The sequence below is a fragment of the Hydra viridissima genome, unplaced genomic scaffold, assembly GCF_058129835.1.
Source record: "Hydra viridissima isolate aposymbiotic clone 2 unplaced genomic scaffold, HvirCarnegie_v1 scaffold_12, whole genome shotgun sequence".
NCBI lineage: Eukaryota > Metazoa > Cnidaria > Hydrozoa > Anthoathecata > Hydridae > Hydra > Hydra viridissima.
The window spans coordinates 14,911,535-14,933,701 of NW_028324311.1; the positions used below are offsets into that span (position 1 = coordinate 14,911,535).

The following is a 22,167-nucleotide window of genomic DNA, read 5'->3' on the forward strand; positions in this document are numbered from 1 at the left end:
ACATACAGCTTTTAACTGTTTTTTTAAGAGTCTAGTCTTGGAGCTTCCACTGCCAAATACATTAAGGTACTCAGAGATTTTGAAAAAATAGTTCGTGGTTGTTTTTGAAAAATCGTTAAGCTTCATATATGTCAAAGATTCAAGGGAGTTCTCTACGAGCTATAGAAATCTAAGCGCTACAATTCTTTTGAAGGTACACATAGTTAAGCAACATATTATCAAATTTATTGACATGAAAGCTGGAGTCTTCGGTTTGATAAATAATTTTTAAATTTGATAAAAGATAATTTATAATATTACTGATTTAATACTTTATTTCAACAGTTGAATCGTAAAATTTGCATCTATGTGGTCAATGCAATCGTGCTGTTTTTTACTTGCTGTGTGCACGGAACGCCACATACACTACAACTCATGCTTTCGGCCAGTAAACCATGAGTTCTGCACCAGCGAGTAGTACCTCCAAAGTTAAATTTAAATCTTGCTCCATTTTCTGTTTGGGAAAGAGAGTCAAATTCGTTCAATACCGGTCTTCGAAGAGCCATGTTGCTTAGTACTTTATCACTTTTTGAAAGTATAAATTTTACGTCAATATTTGTGTATTTAATATATATATTAAAACTGGGGTTATATGAAAATGTAAAAAAAAAAAACAACTTTCAAAGAAGAAGTTTACAGTTTTAATTTTTTTTTAAAATTAACAAATTTTGTTGCTTAATTATTTCCTAATAGAAGAATTTTCGAAACTTAATTCCAAAAGGTTTTTCAAAGTTAAAGTTTTTAAAAATACAACCCTTACGACGTCGAAAGAGCTATTGTCAGGGAAATCTAGGTAAAGTCTGGAAGTGATGTCTTCAAATCGTACTCATTTTTAGATATTTTGTAAAAGACATTTAAAGTAGGCCACTGGTAATTTTTTTTTCTAAAACTTTTATTAATTTTGGAGATATTTTAGCAACGGTGAAGATATACTTAGCAACGGCTACTCTACAGCCTTAGTAATTAGTACTGCTATTAAAAATTTTAATATAACTTTTTTATAAAGGAACTGTACAAGAGTACTTGATGAAAATACATAAATACAATGTTCCATATATATATATATATATATATATATATATATATATATATAATATATATACTATTGAATATATATATATATCTATTCAATAGTATCGAGCACTCTCAAACGAACAAGAGTATTTGTATTATTATACTATAACAATACATTATATATTTTGTATATATATATATATATATATATATATATATATATATATATATATATATATATATATACATACAATGTTCCACCTGATATAATATATTATATTAGATAGAACATTGTATTTATTTATATATAATTTTTAGTTGTATTTATTTTAAGTGCTATATGTATTTTTATCAAGTACTCTTGTACATTTCCTTTATAAAAAAGTTATACTAAAATTTTTAATAGCAGTACTAATTATTAAGGCTGTAGAGTAGCCGTTGCTAAGTATATCTTTACCGTTGCTAGGGTATTTTTTTAGTTAAAAAATTGGTAAAATAAGGCTACTTCTAGGACTTCTGTAGGCTTTTTATCACCCGAGCACATGGATTTTTTTTCAGATATTGGAAGATGCATATCTATGGAAAATAAGTAACTTATACTGTTCATGGTTGACCGAAGGCCACGGTTGCTATGGGTAATCTATCAAAGTGCGTTGAACACAAAAAGTGATTTTTGGCAGGTTACTCCTTCCCAGGTCCTTGCATGCAAATGGTTTTTGTTCCAAAAAATCAATGTATGTCTTAGTGTCTTTCAAAAACACCTAAAAAAACTACGTGTAAGTATTGGCCTTATTGGTAAAATTTCAAGTGTTGTGGTTTCGGACCATGACTTCTAGACAATTAAAAATATAATCATGCTGAATTTTTACTTTTACTGTAGAAATCTACTTAGATTAGAAAAAAAAATTAAAAAGAAATGTTTCTATCACATTCACGTTGGTAAAACTACTCCTCAAAGCAGCAATTGCACTCCATCCACAAAATTTTCTCAAAACGGGCCAAAATTTGGGACCCAATATCTCCAAAGTTAACAAAAACTTTAGAAAAAAAAATTACCAGTGGCCTACTTTCATTGTCTTTTACAAAATATCTAAAAATGAGTACGATTTGAAGACATCACTTTCAAAATTTGCTTATTTTGACTACATTTCTCAGGCAATGGCTCTTAACCATCGTATGATACGAAAGTTATTTACCGATTTGTCTACATTCTCACGTTCTATATTCGACCTTTCTTTGAAATTTTCAATTGATTCAATTTCATTGTAACATTTTAAAATGCTGATAATAAATTATTATTAATAATAATGCTGATAGAAGCTTTAGATAGAAGCTTCTTTCTTTATAGGGGATTTAAATATTAACAGTTTAAACTACAAAGAAAACGCTGATACTAAACTCTTTTTTGATAATCTGTTTCAATTGTGTATCCTCCCAATCATCAACAAACCTACCCGAGTAACCCCAACCTCCGTTTCTGCTATAGACAATATATTAACAAATACATTTCTAGAAACCTCTTTAAAAGCAGGAATTATCAAAACCGATATATCAGATCATTTTCCTATTTATTTTTCATTATCTCAAGATCTAAAAACCTTTAACAATACCAAAACCAAAATTTATAAAAGAAAAATCAATCAAATCTCTATCAAAAATTTTAAAGACTCGCTATCTATAGTAAATTGGGATGGAGTATATCAAGAATGTAACCTTGGACACACAAACTCCGCATACAATTTGTTTATTAATATTTTTCTAGACCACTACAATAAACATTTCCCTGTTGAAGAGAAAGAAATAAAGTTAAAACATTTAAACTGCCCATGGATAACTAACGGGATTAGAAAATCATCAAAAACAAAACAAAAATTATATATCAAGTTTTTAAAAAACAGAAATGAAACTAACTTAACTACATACAAGGAATACAAAAATCTGTTTGAAAAAATTAGAAAGAGTTCTAAAAAAATATATTATTCAAAACAACTACAAAAAAGCAAAGGTGATATTAAAAAAACCTGGAACATATTGAAAGAAATAATAGGTAAAAACCATACAAAATCAAATGATTTACCTGATAAAATTATCGTTAATGAAACTGAATATATCGACAAAAATTCTATCGCTGAAAACTTTAATAGCTTTTTTGCAAACATAGGCCCTAACATGGCTTCAAATATTCAATGCCCTGATATCTCCTTCGAAACCTATATCACAAACCAACATCTCTGTTTAAATATTTTCTCTGGACTAAACCATGAAGAACTAGAAATTGCAAAAAACTCACTTAAGACGTATAAGACTCCTGGGATAGACGACATTTGTAGCTATATAGTTGTAAATGTGTTTTCAGTGATAAAACAACCAATATATGAAATATTTAAATCTTCAATTATTACAGGATCTGTACCGAATAAATTAAAAATAGCTAAGGTAATACCAATATTAAAAACCGGAGATTCATTTACACTAAATAACTACAGACCAATCTCAGTTCTACCTGTATTTTCAAAACTTTTGGAGAGAGTAATATACAATAAACTGTATAAATATCTAACAAATAACAAAATCCTAAATGAAAAACAGTTTGGCTTCCAAAAGCAACATTCAACCGAACACGCAATTCTAGATCTTATTAATAATATAAATAACTCCTTTGAAAACAAAAAATACGTCCTTGGAGTCTTTGTTGATTTATCTAAGGCGTTTGACACAGTAGATCACGCTATTTTAATTAGGAAAATGGAAAAATATGGGATAAAAGGTGTTGCACTAAACTGGTTCAAAAGTTTTTTACTAGACAGAAAACAATGCGTTATTGCTCATAAAAAAAAAGCTTCAAAATTACTCAAAATAAAATACGGTGTCCCCCAAGGTTCCATTCTTGCACCTCTTTTGTTTTTAATATACATAAACGATCTTCCTAAAGCCTCGAGTAAATTGGATGTCATAATGTTCGCAGACGACACTAATTTATTTTATGCATCCTCATCTATTACAGAACTTTATGAAACTACAAATACTGAACTTGAAAAAATAAACAGTTGGTTAAAATCTAACAAATTATCGCTAAACACAGAAAAAACCAAATACATTCTTTTTCATCCTAACTTTATAAAAATACCTTCCGATTTACCTTCGTTAAATATAGATAATAAAGAAATAGAGAGAACCCGAGCAACTAAATTTCTAGGGATACTTATTGATGAGAACATCTCTTGGAAATCACATATAGATATTTTAAATACTAAAATATCAAAAAACATTGGTATCCTTTACAAAGCAAGTTCTATACTGTCTCCTGATAATTTAAAGTTCTTATACTTCTCGTTCATACAAAGCTACTACATATACGCTAATGTTGCATGGGCGAGTACACATAGATCCAAACTAACCACACTATATCGAAAACAAAAACATGCTGCAAGAATAGTTTTTAATAAGGATAGACTCTCGCATGCTGAGCCACTATTAAAAAATTTGAAAGCATTAAATGTATATCAAATCAATATATTCCAAAATTTGTTATTTATGCTCAAATATAAACTTGGACTTGTTCCTTCTCACTTTTCAAAGAATTTCTTTCAAAATAGCAACAATAGATATCATACCAGAGGAACGGGAAACTTCAAAGTACCTTTCCAAAAAACTACTCTCTCGCGCTTTTCTATTTCGTACCGTGGTCCTTGTCTATATAACAAATTAGTATCCAAAAATACCCAACTGGAAAAATCGAATAACTTAAATACTCTGAAAACATTATTAAAAGATCTTATTTTAAACACTAACAACTTTATGAACTTTTATTAAGCCTAAAACATTCAAAACTATATATAAAACTAACTTTGTTCCGAAACCAATATCAACTCTAATAACTCTAAAAACTGTAAATAACTCAAAAACAAACAACAACAACAACAGTAATAAATTATATTATTTATCAACACTAATAAATAAATAAATTTTTATTTATCAACACTATATATTAAAAAACGACTTTATATTACCTATTTAGCAAATCGTGTACCTACTTATATTTATGTGTATTGTAATAAAATTAAAAAATTAAAAAAAAAAAAAAAAAATTTTTTTTTTTTTTTCTTTTTTTTTTTTTTTTTGTTTTGTCTGCATTCTTTGTTTTTTGCATTTTTACTTTCATTCTGTCGAAACTGATGACATGATTTTTTAAATATAAATTTATTTTAAATTGAAGTATCCAAAAATATTAATAACGCAAAGCGGTTTCTTGATGACAAGACCATCGGTCTTCTGCAAGTTTCCCGCGTTCTTTTGAAGTAATCTAACACTTTACAGTTTTATTTCATATAATATTTGTTATAACGTAATCTTGTGATTTTTAACTATACTTAAACTGTAAAGATTGTATTATATATTACGAGTTTATAAAGATTAAAGAACAAAAAAATAAAAAAAAAAAAAAAAAAAAAAAAAAAAAAGCCAGATCTAGGGTAATTTAATGTTATTTCGCCCATCACTCAATTTCGCCCACCATCTTTGATTGCTTATACGTCCGTTAACACACACGCTACATCATCACAAAGACATTTATTTAGAGCAGCAAGCCAACCTTTATCAGCATCATAACCTCAGAGGAACCGTAAATAAAGAATTGTCGCTTAAGGAAAATTTGTTGAATTTTGCTAAGCTTTTTGCTACTTAATTTTGCCGAATTCAAACCAGCTAATGCAACTCTACAGAGTTAATTAGCTATTGTGTATTTTAGATTATAATTTTATTTTGTTCTTCACATTTTATTCTCTAATTGTAATAACATTTACAACTTTTTGAAATAGTAGAATATGCATAAAGTTGTTTTCTGCTCAACCTCCCAAATTAACTTAATTTCGCCTACAGAATAAATATATTATCGCCCAATGCATTCAACCTCGCCCGGATGGGCGAGAATAGATGCAGCATGTTACATTAAGACATATTTATGAGATTTAAAATTACAAGAAAAGTGGTTGCACGAAAAGGCACAAAAAACCTCCATAGTCGAACGAGTGGAAATCGAGAATCAATCACTGTTATTGCATGTGTGAATGCACAGGGTAGGTTCATTCCACCTCAGGTTATAGTGAAGGGAAAGACATCCAGGTCTTTATTGGGTTTTAACAGAGTCCGCGCCACCGGGAACAAATTGGAGCTGGTCCGATAGTGGTTGGACTAAACAGGGGCTAGCAAAGCTATGGTTTACCAAGATATTTTTAGAAAACATTGGTCCACAACGTCCTCAGTTATTGATTCTGGATGGGCACGATTCTCACAACTTCATTTAGCTAATTGATATTGCTATCCAGAACCAGATAGATATAGTTGAAATACCTTCACACACATCAAACTGACTTCAACCATGGGACCGAAGCTTATTCAAGCCACTGAAAAATTATTATCGCTCTACAGCACAAGATCTGATGGGTCATTTTAAAGGAATTATTACTTGTCGTTCAAATTTTGAAGGTATATTTGTATCAGCTTGGAAAAAAGCAATGACTCCTAGTAACATTACATCTGGGTTCAAGTCGTGTAGAATTTATCCTTTTAATCCTTAGGCTATTCCTAGTGATGCATATTTGCCAAACTATCTACACCCAGTTGAGGATATTTCAGCTATTTCAACCATTGATAACATTTCAATACCTGGTGCAGATAATGATCAAGGTGTTCAAAGCATTTTGCACAATGGTACCGGTGAATCATTGATTGGCATAAACGAGAATGAAAATCTGAATGTACATGAGAGTGAAGCAGATAGTGGACTTCTTATCAATGTTAATAATGTCATGACTCAGGATACATCACAATGCTTACAAATAGTGGAAACTGAAATGAATCCTGCTCAGTTGACAAGCTACGACTATCTATTTGAAAACGGCTTTGACCTTGCTTTGCAACAATGAGTTTGTGACCTGGTGTGCTCTGAAACGTTTAACAATATGTCAAAAAATATATCTGAACATCAAAATCAAGCATTAACAAAAGAAACAGAAATTAATTGTTCTTCGGTTAGTATTAGACTATTTTATTTTGCTAATACTACTATACAATAAAAATCATTATTTAAAACTTTAGCTAGCAGCTTTGAAGCTTATATTTTATGTGCAAATTGATAAAAATTCAGAATGAAGTATAAAATTTACTAACTTGCATTGCAATAGTATTATTTATTGTTTTCTTAGGAATTCCAATCATCAATTGTTCAAGAAAATAATTGTTTAGACTTCGGTGCTTTTATGGACGCTGGAAAGGTTGCTACTTTTCTAAAACAGTTACAAAATGGTACTGAAGAAGATAACGCAGTTCACAGTTTTCTACAAAGAAACGCTTCTATTTTAAATGCAGAAATTGTTGTTCCTTATAAATAGCTTTATTATTTGGTCAATCCAGTTGAAGAAAGAAATGTTGATTTCATTGTGAATAGTTTTAGTAACACTCTTACTAAGCTAAAAGAAAATGAAATCTTAGAACCACTTATAACACAAAAATTGAAATCTGCTACAGTTTCAGATTTTCCATTTGCAAACTCATTCTACTCTGGTAAGTCAATCATTTTACGAAGTGATCAATATTTTTATAGCAACAATGCAACTTTTAATAAATGCCCAAGTGGCAGTGTTTTGTGATAAGACCATTAGGTCTTATCATAAAACACTGCCACTTGGGCATAAGCATTTAATGAGATGCTTCCCCATTTCAAGCCCAACCGATAACATATAATTGCTTCGAACAGGATTCGAACTCGCAATCCTTGTATTACGAGTCCCATCCAGATCCAGGTCAGAATCTAGTGAGGGGTGAAAGTTCGCATTCACAAAAACTCCATAGTTTTTTACTTTTCTAATTAAAATATTGCAATTGAGCATATAAATCAACTAACGAGATTTAATCTCACCAACTTGTATATAACGTCACCCTAGGCGAGTATAAGTTCTTTTTAAAAGGCACACAGTGCACAGTGGGCCAGTAGGTTGACAAAATGGGAAAAACTTTAATTGTCTAATCTTGAAAACTTATTTAATTTTAGTACCTACATATATTAGGAAAAATTTATTGATAATTTATTTATGTTAAATCCCTTAGTTACCAGGACTCTAAGCATTTGAATATTGAGATAAAAAAAAAAATTATAAATAAGTAATTAACGGTGACATCAACGTTGTGTTATATTTCAATTACATCTACGTTTTTGAAACAAAAAATCAGTACATGTTATTCTAGAGTATTTAGAGATAAGAAAAACCAATGTGTGAAATAAATTTGTCATAGCATGTTATCTCAGTTATACTTTGAAAATCACAGATTAAAAAAAAAATTTCTTCAGAAACTTATTTTTTGCCGCACAATAACTAATAATTACCACAGTTTGCCATGTGTTGTCTTATATTTATTTGAGCTATATGATGCTTCAATCGAGTTTTAATTGATTGCTCGTCCCCTTAAATCCCCGTTCAAATTTTATATATGTTTTAACTTGGTTGCTATAGTACTAAATTTTGCATAGCAACAACTTGTGTTTACATTAACGTTGTATTTTACTTGTGCTAAGTACGCAATATTGGGGGTATGTATTAAAATGAGATTCACAATTCTTATGAGGTTAACGTTTTTTTAGTTGCTATGGATACCTTACTTTGCATAGCATAGTAACAATATATTTTCGGCAGTTGTTAGTAATTTAATTATTAACACCGACAGTAATTTAATTACTTTTAATTTTAATTACTAACACTTGTAGTAACTTAATTACTAACAAGTATTAGTAGTCCAGGCGGCATATATATTATAACATTTTACTTTTAAATACAAAATACTTGTTACAATAATAATTTAGATATGGTTTTATTAAACTTAGACATTCATAATTTTCTCCAAAAAAACAATCTTAGTATTTCAAAACAAAATATTACTGAAGATATATTGAAATTTATTCAGCCAAAATTTGCTGATTTTAAAGACGTTGATTTTAGACATGCTGTTCAACGATTTGTTTACTTGTATAAAAAAAAGTGGAAATCTGCAAACTATACTGTGAAAACTTTTGAAAAGAAGTTTGTGAACTGGCTTAATGAATATTTAATTGTCAGAAAAAAAACACAATGAACCAACTGCAAGTAGACGTGGTCAAAAACCAGTTGCACTTGATAATAGTTCTAATTAGTGAATCCATTTTTTTGTAAAAAACTGAATTCCGGAATTTCGGAATTACAGGAGATGAAATCCGGAATTTCGGTTTAATTCCGAAATTATTATAGAAGAATTTAAAAAATATATTTAGTTCAAAACAACAAAATTAAAACAAATTACAAAATAAGGAAATACTTCATATTAAAATTTTTTTGAACTACATAAATAAAATTGCAAAATGAAAGTTCAATTTTCATTTTGATTTTTGAAAAAGCTTCTTAAAAATATAGTATCCAATGTTTTGTCGTTGAGCACAAAGTATCCAATGTTTTGTCGTTGAGCCTTGATCGAATTTTTTTGAAAATGCTCCTGCAGCGGAAAAAGCGCGCTCTGAATCCACACTAGTTGGTGGAATTGTTAATAAACTTTTGTAAAGATCTTCCAAAAGCATTCCGCGGGATCCCCCTTCATCCAATTTCTTCATTCTCATCAAAATTTTCTAACACAAACGTAAATGTTGCATCCGCAGAAAGTAAATTTGCATCAGCACGGCATAACGCGTCTACAGCTAATTTTATAGGCTTCAAATTTCTAGAAACTGTAGATATTATATTTCATTCTGAATCATTCAAAAATGTATCCACTTTGATATCAATTATTGCCTTTTTTATTGAACTTTTCAAAAGATTAAAACGTTCTAACATGGACATCAGGCTACTCCATCTAGTCTTCGAATCAAGCAATAGCTGCAATTCCTTTCCATGATCTTCCTTCATATGTTTTTGCAACACTTCATTTTTTAAAGGGGAACGTCGAAACATTCGAACAATTACCCGAACTTTCATGATTACATTTCGCAATGTAAACTTTTTAGTAATTTCTACATCACATTCATTTCTCGTCCCCACTTGCATTCCTTCATCATCACTTAAATCTTCTTCATCAGAGTCCAGGTCTAGAACACTCTCATAATCATCTTCATCTACCTCTTTCTCTGTTTGTTTGTAGATCACATTTACAATTACAATCTGAATTGCATGAGCAAAACACAAAATTTGTTCACATGGTAATAATCTACCCACTTTTTGCATCATAGAAGCACCATCAGTTACAATACACGAAATATCGTTCCTTATATTTAACTGAAATGATTCTAACTTGTCCTCTAACAATTTTACACAATTTTCAGCCGCAAATCGACCATAAATTCGAGAAAGACCCAAATTCCAGATATTTTTCGACCCATGAACGTTAACATTCATATAACGTCTATTTCGAGAGGACGTCCACTCGTCCAATGTTAGACTAAAGCATAAATTCTTTTGTAATTGATTAATTTCAGCAATTTGCAATTGTTTAATTTTTTTAGTATAATCCATCACGACTTTCTGTATGCTGGTGGGTGATTTTGGAATATCACCGAATCCACGCATTGTTAAACATTTTCTTAAATCGTTTGACGTACAAAAAACACGAAACGGTAAACCATCAGAAGCAATCATTCTAGCTACTACGGCAGGAAAAGTTTCATCTTTTTTTGACTTGAAAAAATCAATGATCGTGTTCGTTTTTCTGGTTGTGCTCACAACACTATCGTTACTGTCAAATGTAGAAGCTGTTGTATTTTCATCAAACTTTCGCTTGTTCAAAACTGTGTTGTGTTTAGAACGAAGATGTGTGTGCATGGGAGTTGTACATCCACCCAATATCTTTAAAACTTGCTTGCATTGCATGCATTTCGCCACCTGATTTGTTTTCCCTCGTAGAAAATATTTCCACACAGAATTTGATGAGCTTTCTTTTGAAATGTCCATAAAAGTTTCTTCAGATTTATCTACCATACTTGGGTTGGGATTTAAAACAATAACAATCTAAGTCTACAAAATTTTTGAAACATAAAATTAATATAATGACTTACTTTGTCTGCTCTGCATACAATTTAATTTCTTAATGTTAATATTTCATTTAAAAAAAATTTTTTAATGCATTTGCAGTAGCCTAAGCCTACTAAAATTTAAATTTTTTGAATTTATAACAATGAAAGTACACAATGCTGCCATCTATAGTAAAAGTTCTTCTAAATTCGAAATTCTAAAAATTTCAAAAAAAAACTTTTGTTTTGTTTTTATATCATGTATTTATTCCGTTTTAAAAATTTTAATTTTTATTACTAAAAACTGTTGTATTATACTACTGAGGATGACAACTTTGTTATTGAAAAACGTTTTTAGTAATAAAAATTAAAATTTTTAGAACGGAAGAAATACATAATATAAAAAAAAAACAAAAGTTTTTTTTAGAAATTTTTATAAAAACAGTTCTAAATAACTTCAAAAATAAAATAAGAATTAAATAATCGAACTTCTAAATTCGAAAAATCCGGAATTTTCGTTTTTGAATTCCGGATTTTTAAAAATTCAAAATATGACGGAATTTCGGAATTCCGAAATTCCGAAATCCGGATTTGGATTCACTAGTTCTAATAAAACTAAAAAACGGCGTGTATCTTGTTTAATTGAATTTCATTCATACCATGAATTATTTTTTGCTGCTTATAAAAAATTTAGAGATGAATCTATTGTTATTGCTGCCAAGAACGTTTTAAATATTTCAAGTACAGATAAAGCAACTAAATATTCAGCAGACGAAGCACTGGCTTTAATAATTGATGCAAGTCTGACAAAAGCTTCCTATCAATTGATTAGAAGCGGAGCCTTGGAGAAAGAATATAACATTTACCCCGCTTACAATTATGTCAGAGATGCAAAATTGAAATGTTATCCTGCAAACATAACAGTTGAGGACTATTCAGCTTCAGTTCCTTTAAAAGATTTAATGATTCATAGTTTGCAAAGAATCTGTGCAGTTCAGGAACCTGTGCTAAGGCACTTGATATTCAACGACAAAGCAATAAAAACAACGACACTAACGTGTAAGGCTAGTTTTGATGGTGCTACTGACCAAAGCATTTATAAACAAGTTTTATCAGAACCTGACACTAACAGAGATTTAAAGCGTGAAGAATCATTATTTATTACTTGTCTAGTCCCATTGGATTTGACTGGATTTAACAACAGCAACGAAAATGTGCCTTATTAGAGAAATCAAAAGTCGTCCTCCACAGCCTATTGTAGGCCCATAAGATTTGCATACAAAATGGAATCCAAGGAATCTGTGATTGAAGAAGATCAGTACATTAAAAGTGAGATAGAAAGCTTAGGTATGATTTCATTAGAGGTTTGCGGATCTTCTATTGAAGTGAATTGTATTATTGAACTTACAATGATTGATCTGAAGGTTCAAACGATATTATTGTTTTTAAATTTTTGATGTAATTTAAAATTGACAATGTTTTCTTGCACTATTCTTTGCTTTTATTATTCCTAAAACATTATTTACCTAAATACTCAATTGTTATTCAATATTGGTGGGTCAAAAATCCGATAAAATATTCAAATATCAATTTACCACTTTGAAACTAAGGATAGTATCCGGTAACTAAGCAATGTAAGTATCCATAGCAACTAAATTTAAAAAGTTATCACTTTTGTAAGAAGTATGATCTCATATTGGTACTCATGACAAATTTAGTGAAAATAGCACATATAATATATCTGCAGGTAACAAAAATAGGTTGTTGCTAAGCAAAATAAAGGTATCCATAGCAACGAAATAAAAAATATTACCTTCATAAAAAGCGCAAACATCATATTAGTACTCATACTTATTTTAGTGAATATAGCTCTTACATTAAATTAGTTACGAATTTTGTCCAGTAAAAGTGAATTCTGGCCCACTGTGTAGTGGGCGACTTTAAATCAACATGGCGAGATTGAGTTCAAGTGGGCGAGATTCAGTGCTTTTGACAAACAGTACAGTTTTTAATGGTAATGCTAAACACTTTTAAAAAGTCTTTAATAGTCTGCATAGTTTTGTAGCTGAAAAACTAAGCTTTCGAATAATGTATTTTAGTGTGGATGTGGGCGAGGTTTGATTAAGTTACCCTATTTATTGCGCAAAGTTACGGTAATTAATTTTCGTCAACATTCAAATTGTTTTGAAAAAGAATCTTAAAAAATGGCGAATATTAGGGTTTTTAGTGGGATTTTTTAAAACTTTGACTTCGAATTAGAGCAGTTTCCGTTGATTTTCAGGTCAATGTTTCTTATATTTTTCTGAATTAGCATAAAATTCTCTATCATATTCAATCATTAGAAAATAAAAGAAGAGGGGTGGGCGGGGGGGGGGGAGAAACTACAGTAGCGCCAAAAAACTTTAGTTTGCGTTAAATCATTGTCATCGAATTTAAAGTAGCAATAAATACTGATATATAATTTTAATCAAAGCCCCTTTCTGTTTCGTAATTTTGTATAAAAAAAAGTTTATTTAATCGAAAACTACTTGAACATAATTAGATAAACACAAGTTTTAACACGCCAAAGCTGTGTACTTTCTTGATCTTTTAAGTTTGTTTGAGCATAATTATGTAGACACAAATTTTCACAAAACAATTGTTAATTTTCATGGTCTTTAATTAAAGAAAAAAATGGCAAATATATATATAGATACATACATACATACATACATACATACATACATACATACATACATACATACATACATACATACATACATACATACATACATACATACATACATACATACATACATACATACATACATACATACATACATACATACATACATACATACATACATACATACATACATACATACATACATACATACATACATACATACATACATACATACATACATACATACATACATACATACATACATACATACATACATACATACATACATACATACATACATACATACATACATACATACATATGTAGCAATCATCAGATGTTATCTGTTGCGTAAAACTTTAAGTAATATAATATAAACCAAGCTAATTATTTAGTTTATATAATGATATTAATAATATATTCGCTCTACTTATTTTCCGCTGTATTGAGCACTCTTACTGGAAATATTAACATAATAAAATATTCTGCTAATAATAGAAAAAATAAGTCTATAAAGAAGTTAGTAATCTGACTACTAACTGAATTTTATTTAATTTAAAAGGTTTTTTAAAAGAATTTAACTGCGCTATTTCCAGTACAATCTATAAAATCAGATATAAATCCCATTTTTAACAATTTTTTGGTCTAATTTTATTCTATATTTTCAGATTTTTTAAAAAATTACTATTACACAGTTTTTTTTGTATGCGAAGTATATTAAAGCATTATGCATTATAAAAATCAAATGCATTGTTTCATCTGGGCAATTTTTATGGTAATATCTCATGTTGCTAATAAACCACACATAGTAATGATTGTTGCAGATGATCTGGTATGTTATTTTGTTAATTTTTTTCAATGCTTACTACTTTTGCATAGATATTCTTTCACAAAAGTTTTTTAAATCACTCATAAAGTCATGGATGATATAATAATTTTACAGGGATGGAATGATATTAGTTTTCATGGTTCAAATGAAATACCTACTCCAAATATTGATGCGCTTGCAAATAATGGTGTTATTCTTGACAATTATTATGTCTTGCCATTGTGCACTCCCAGTCGAAGTGCTATCATGACAGGCAGATATCCAATTCATACAGGTACTACTTGTATTAAAACATATTGTATCTTACTATTTTAAAAAAGATTTAAATTAAGAAAAAGTAAAAAACCTGCTTTTGTTTCAGTCAGCCAGAAATTTTTATTTGCTGTTGGTTAGTAATGTCAAAGCACATTTCAAATTTGTTAAATCTTTAGCTATTCTGCTTCTGTTTACTTAGGAATGATTTAGGAAAATTTATTATGTACTAAATTTGGTCAACTTATGGAAATAATTTTGCATTCTAAAACTCAAATAATGATAAGTTAATAGTAAATGAAAAAAAGGATTTATTTAAAAAAGGAAATAGGAAATCTTAGGCACAAAACTGATTAATGGAATAGAATTGATAAAATGCTTTTATAGTCATGATTAATTAAATTTGCTTAGAAACTATTATGTATTTTTTTTTCAATCTGTGTAGAGTTGGACAAGTACATAAGTAATGTTATTGAAGGATTTTAAAATTAGGGATGCATCATGACACCATTTTTGGACCAAATGCATATGGTGTTGGTTTGAATGAAACCTTCTTACCACAATATCTAAAACAACAAAGATACAAAACTCATGGCATTGGAAAGGTACCTAACAGATCATTACTTTTATACATATTTTTATCCTGATTCTTAATTTACACTTGGTCTAATGAAACAAACGCAATGTTCAAATATCTTGTTAGGTATACTTTGTGTAATAGATTCAAAATCTTTTGCTGGAGGTTCAACAAAATATCAGGCCATAAATGTGATAATAATTCCTGTGTACCTTTAAGTTATTGCACTTCCTTCTGGTTTGAATGTGAATTAACTTTATACTACCAATGTGCATATACTTTCCAATACTTTCTAATAGTATCAACAAAGACAAATTTCTTATAAATGAATACTTGATCTATATTGTAGTGGCATCTTGGATTTTATGCTAAGCAATACACTCCAATCTATCGTGGCTTTGACACCTATTATGGCTGCTACCTAGGAAAGGGAGATTACTGGAGTCACATAGATACTGAGACATATTCTGGCTTGGACCTTCATAATAATGAAAATGTAATTGTTTTAACATAAATTTAATGGTTAGTAGTCACTATTTTTATAACTGTTATTTATAAATGAAATAGGAATAAAATTTTTGTAATATTGTCTTTTTCTAATACTGACAGGCTGTTTTCTCACAAAATGGAAACTATAGTACTGAAATGTATACTGCAGAAGCTATTGATCGCATCAACAGTCACAACACCTCTGAACCTTTGTTTTTATACTTAGCGTATCAAGCTGTCCATAGTGCTAATACTGTAGAGGATCCGTTGCAAGCTCCCCAAGAATGGATTAATAAGTTCTCATACATAAAACATGAGCAAAGACGAAAATATGCAGCCATGTTAGCATACATGGATTATGGGATAGGCAGGGTATGATAAAAAGTAGTATTGATGAAAGTTGTAAAAATGTTTCAATTTGTTAGTGAATTTATTTCATAAAGGTTTTTAAAGGTCAATGCTATCTATTTAGGTACGTGATGCATTAGCTGAAAAGGGGATGTTAGATAATTGTGTTATTGTTTTTACTACGGACAACGGAGGTCCTGCAAATGGTTTTAATTACAATTGGGCAAATAATTTTCCTCTCAGAGGCGTAAAGTCAACACTTTTTGAAGGTTGTTACATTTTAACTTTAGATGAAGTTAATTTAAAATGTTCTTCTTAAGTTTTTAATTTTTCTATTAAAATTATTACTCTCATTTTTCGCTAACACAAAAGGCTTATTATTGCAAAAAAATTTTTGAATGATAGGGCTCCTCTAATTTCAAAGAGATGCGGTACTCATTTTTGAAATACAAATTATATTAACTTTAACTGAATTATTTTCACATATTGTTTTGCATAACTTCAAACAATTTTAAATTTGAAGCTCAAATTATTTGTATACTTTTTTTGTTTGCCTTACTCATTCACTTTAATAAATGCCAATGACCAAATATGATTTTATTGTATAAATATTCTAATTGCATTAAACCACAAGCAGTAGCCAGCCTTTACTAGATTATCCTGAAAATATAATTTTTGTTGTGTTTAAATTTTTATTTTGTTTCAAAATGTTAATGGAGGCTGGGAACTAGCTGATTGCTGAAATCAAACTAGTTGATTTTGATAATTCAATAACATGTTTGAAGTAAAAAAATAATGTGCTGTAGTTTTATATGTAGTTAATCAAATTTAAGCATAAGTGTGTTAAAATGATGAAGCTAGTTGTAACAAAATATATTCCTTTTTTTTTTTTATATCCTTTAGGATCCTTAAAATTAACTATATTTTTGAAAAACTGAATAGCAACTAGCTTTGGCTCATCAATCTACAGTAAGGGGAGTGGGTCCTTATTTTAACATCCCGAATATCTATTTTTTAGAATTTTAAACATAGTTATCTGGTTCTGAGGCATCTGCCTGGATATATCTTCCAGAAATGAACCATATGATGTTCAAGAACATGTTGTTTGTTTGGCAATTTCTCTAAAAAATATTTTCACTCATTTTCTTAGGGCTCTGCTTATATTTCTTTTTAAAGGCTCCTAAATCCCTTCTCTCTCTCCCAATTAGTCTGTTAGGAAAATAGTATCTTCCTTTTTGTCCTCAGGCTTACTTATGTCTGTTAATATTTGCTCTACCATAATCTCTACTTTTTCATATTTTTATATATACATTTTATATATTTCATATTTGTATATTCTTCTCTTTTACTTATTTCAGAAGAAGATGTTTTTGTTTCTTAGTGATTTAAGCTCCATCCAGTACTTTACAATTTTCTCAATTTTGGTTCTTTAAATGTAAACACAGCCAGTTTTCTTTAATTGTACTTACATATACATGTATGCATGCATGCATGCATGCATGCATGCATGTATGTATGTATGTATGTATGTATGTATGTATGTATGTATGTATGTATGTATGTATGTATGTATGTATGTATGTATGTATGTATGTATGTATGTATGTATGTATGTATGTATGTATGTATGTATGTATGTATGTATGTATGTATGTATGTATGTATGTATGTATGTATGTATGTATGTATGTATGTATGCATGCATGCATGCATGCATGCATGCATGCATGCATGCATGCATGCATGTATGTATGTATGTATGTATGTATGTATGTATGTATGTATGTATGTATGTATGTATGTATGTATGTATGTATGTATGTATGTATGTATGTACGTACGTACGTACGTAGGTATGTATGTATGTATGTATGTATGTATGTATGTATGTATGTATGTATGTATGTATGTATGTATGTATGTATGTATGTATGTATGTATGTATGTATGTACTGTATGTAATTTATGTAATGAATGTATAAATGTATGCATGTATTTAACAGTAAATCTTTCTTGTTTTAGGTGGAGTTCGTGGTGTTGGATTTGTTTACAGTAGTCTTATAAAACAAAGTGCAAGAATCTCACGAGATCTTTTTCATGTTACTGATTGGTTACCTACCCTGGTCAACTTAGCAGGTGGAAACCTTTCTAATGTCACTTTTTTAGACGGAATTGACCAATGGTCTACTTTGCAAAATATGACTTTTAATAAAAGAAATGAAATATTATTAAATATTGATGATGTCAGATGGGAAAATGAAGCTTTAAGAGAGGGAAGTTGGAAAATTATTAAACAAGGTGATTAAATATAAAGACTTACTACAATTTATGTAAATATAAATCAATATATGTAAATATAACTTAATAAATGTAAATATAAATCAATATATGTAATATTTACCATAGAATATATGTAAATACAAACACGTTTGTGATTTTAAAGTGTTAAGTAGATTATTTAAATGATTCTTTTAAAAGTTATGTTATTTAAAATCTTGAATCTAGATGGTAATTTCTGGGATAATTGGTATCCTCCTCCGAATGTTGATGTAAATGCCACTCTAAAGTATTTATCTGTGAAATGCGGTCGTGATTTTCCAGTCAGCAACAATCACTGCAGTGATTATTGTTTATTTAACATTGATGATGATCCATGCGAGATTAATGATCTCTCAAAAGAGTTTCCGCTGATGTTTAAAAGATTAATGAACAAACTTTCTGTGTACAAGCAATCAATGGTGTCACCTAGAAACAATATGGCAGTTGATCCAATGTCAGATCCGATGCTTCACAACGGAGTATGGCAGCCGTGGGTGGTGTTAGTTTAATGACTATTAACTTATTTAACATGTTATGTAATTATTATTTTTAAAGATTATTATTTTATTATTTTAAAAAATTTTAAAGATTATTTATTTTTGAAAATTCTTCTTGGTCTGTAAATAATCGCCTAAATATAATTATATCTTGTTAAAAGTCGTACTTCAGTCTAACTAAAATTAGTCGACTAACTTTTTAGCGTAACTAAAATTAGAGGACTAACTTTTTAGTCTAACTAAATTTAGTCGACTAGGTTTTTAATTTGCGAAAAATATATTGTTACTATTACCGAAAAAATACTTTTTTAAAATCTTGTTATGCGTCAGTTGTGAAGTGGTTTGAGCGCCATGTTTTTAATTACAAAATGCTGTAAGTTACAATTTACATCTACAGGGGATCTGTTTCAAGGTTCGATTTTCAGAGTTTTTCAGGTTTTTGGGGAAAGGTTTGCGACATACAACTGGAATTTTGTAAAAAAACTTATCTAATTAGTCCCCCGTTATTATTAAGTACTTGTTTTAAATTTCAATGAAAAGCGGTTCAGATCTAGATTTTTCAATTTCTAATTAAAGTGAATTATAAATGATGAAACTCATGTGAAATCAATTTATAAAAAATTGATTTCACATGAGTTTTATCATTTAAAATTGTTTTTGACGGAGTTGTTCTGCTAACAAACCAATTTTTATTTAATTCAATAAAATAAAATTTGAGGCAATACTAGGTACAAACAAAACAATTTTATTACCTAATAGTCACAAATTATATTAGGTACAAAACAATAAATTTTGATGAATGTCTTCAAATTGATATATTTGTCATAATTCATATTATGTTCATATAATTTCATGGTATAGGTTATTCAGTTTTTTTTAGCACTAAATCTTGTTTTAGTCAACTAATTTTAGTTAGACTAAAAAGTTAGTCGACAAAATTTATTTAGACTAAAACTAACCTTAATTCCCACCCCTACTTTATATTTACTAAAAATATTTTTCCAAGTAAACTAAATTTCACAAATTCGGGCTGAATTTATTATTTATGATTGTGAACAGAAAAAAAAACAAAAAATCTTGAGAACAAAAAAGAAACAGAACAACAGAGCAGGTTAATTATACAGCTGTGTAATCGCGAATAACCATCCCGCTTATGATATTATGCTAAGTAACTATTTAAAGCAAGCATCGCCTTCAGTTGCAACTCGAACTTTTCTTCATAAAAACTCATGTTGAAATATGCACATTTAGATGCACATTTCTAAATTTAATGTTAACTTTTCTGTTTAAACATTTTTTTTATTGTCTAAAACTTTTGAGTTTTTTCTGCATGAAGACAAAACATAAAGATGAAATAATTCAACCTTGACATATACATATAACTATAGTTAATTAATTACTATAGTTAATTAATTACTATAGTTAATTAATTAATATAGTTAATTAATTACTATAGTTAATTAATTAATATAGTTAATTAATTACTATAGTTAATTAATTAATATAGTTAATTAATTACTATAGTTAATTAATTAATATAGTTAATTAATTACTATAGTTAATTAATTACTATAGTTAATTAATTAATATAGTTAATTAATTACTATAGTTAATTAATTACTATAGTTAATTAATTAATATAGTTAATTAATTACTATAGTTAATTAATTACTATAGTTAATTAATTACTAAAATTAATTAATTACTATAGTTAATTAATTAATATAGTTAATTAATTAATATAGTTAATTAATTACTATAGTTAATTAATTACTATAGTTAATTAATTACTATAGTTAATTAATTACTATAGTTAATTAATTACTAAAATTAATTAATTACTATAGTTAATTAATTAATATAGTTAATTAATTACTAAAATTAATTAATTACTATAGTTAATTAATTAATATAGTTAATTAATTAATATAGTTAATTAATTACTATAGTTAATTAATTACTATAGTTAATTAATTACTATAGTTAATTAATTACTATAGTTAATTAATTAATATAGTTAATTAATTACTATAGTTAATTAATTAATATAGTTAATTAATTACTATAGTTAATTAATTACTATAGTTAATTAATTACTATAGTTAATTAATTAATATAGTTAATTAATTACTATAGTTAATTAATTACTATAGTTAATTAATTACTATAGTTAATTAATTACTATAGTTAATTAATTACTAAAATTAATTAATTACTATAGTTAATTAATTAATATAGTTAATTAATTAATATAGTTAATTAATTACTATAGTTAATTAATTACTATAGTTAATTAATTACTATAGTTAATTAATTACTATAGTTAATTAATTACTATAGTTAATTAATTAATATAGTTAATTAATTACTATAGTTAATTAATTAATATAGTTAATTAATTACTATAGTTAATTAATTAATATAGTTAATTAATTACTATAGTTAATTAATTACTATAGTTAATTAATTACTATAGTTAATTAATTAATATAGTTAATTAATTACTATAGTTAATTAATTACTATAGTTAATTAATTAATATAGTTAATTAATTACTATAGTTAATTAATTAATATAGTTAATTAATTACTATAGTTAATTAATTACTATAGTTAATTAATTACTATAGTTAATTAATTAATATAGTTAATTAATAATTTCTTAATTTTCTAAATATCCTGAATTCTTCACACGAAAAAGTGAATATCTATATTTTTTCCCCTGAAAAACTCACGGAAACGAAAAGAGAATTAAAAACTATCAAAAATAATCTTGATGACGTATCAATGAGCCTCTTATTCAAACTCATTAATTGTAAAATTTGTTTGTCAAAAAGCTTCACCAATGTAGTGAAGGAATTTAAAAAAAAATATATATATATATTTAACAAAATTTAGCAAATAGATATTTGTAAGTTCTTGAAGTTGTAATTGCTAAGAATCTTCTCCTTATTCAAATACGTTAAAAAATCCCAACTTTCATGAATGAATGCAGTATTTTGAATCTTGATGAGGAACATATGATAAAAGTTATTTATAATCTGAAACGTAGTCTGTCCGCAAATAATATTAAAAAATTGGGGTTTTTAATATTTTTACACTTAAGTTAGCTTTTTTT

The 22,167-nt window shown here is 28.0% G+C and overlaps 1 protein-coding gene across 3 annotated transcripts; it reads left to right on the top strand.

The window, feature by feature from the left end:
• The first annotated feature begins 14,357 nt into the window (after window positions 1-14,357).
• LOC145193727 (arylsulfatase B-like) lies at window positions 14,358-19,198 on the top strand. Of its 3 annotated transcripts, none has more exons than XM_090069540.1 (8): window positions 14,358-14,571; window positions 14,683-14,842; window positions 15,266-15,425; window positions 15,747-15,893; window positions 16,007-16,258; window positions 16,359-16,503; window positions 18,257-18,532; window positions 18,740-19,198. In XM_090069540.1, the coding sequence occupies exons 3-8, from the start codon at window positions 15,315-15,317 to the stop codon at window positions 19,060-19,062; spliced, it is 1,254 nt and encodes a 417-aa protein (XP_089925666.1). In that variant the 5' UTR covers window positions 14,358-14,571; window positions 14,683-14,842; window positions 15,266-15,314; the 3' UTR covers window positions 19,063-19,198. The 3 variants fall into 3 exon arrangements, with proteins under 3 accessions (XP_089925666.1, XP_089925665.1, XP_089925667.1); XM_090069539.1 differs by having other exon boundaries at window positions 15,313-15,425; window positions 18,740-19,197; XM_090069541.1 differs by lacking the exons at window positions 14,358-14,571; window positions 14,683-14,842; window positions 15,266-15,425 and having other exon boundaries at window positions 15,745-15,919.
• The last annotated feature ends 2,969 nt before the right edge of the window (window positions 19,199-22,167 follow it).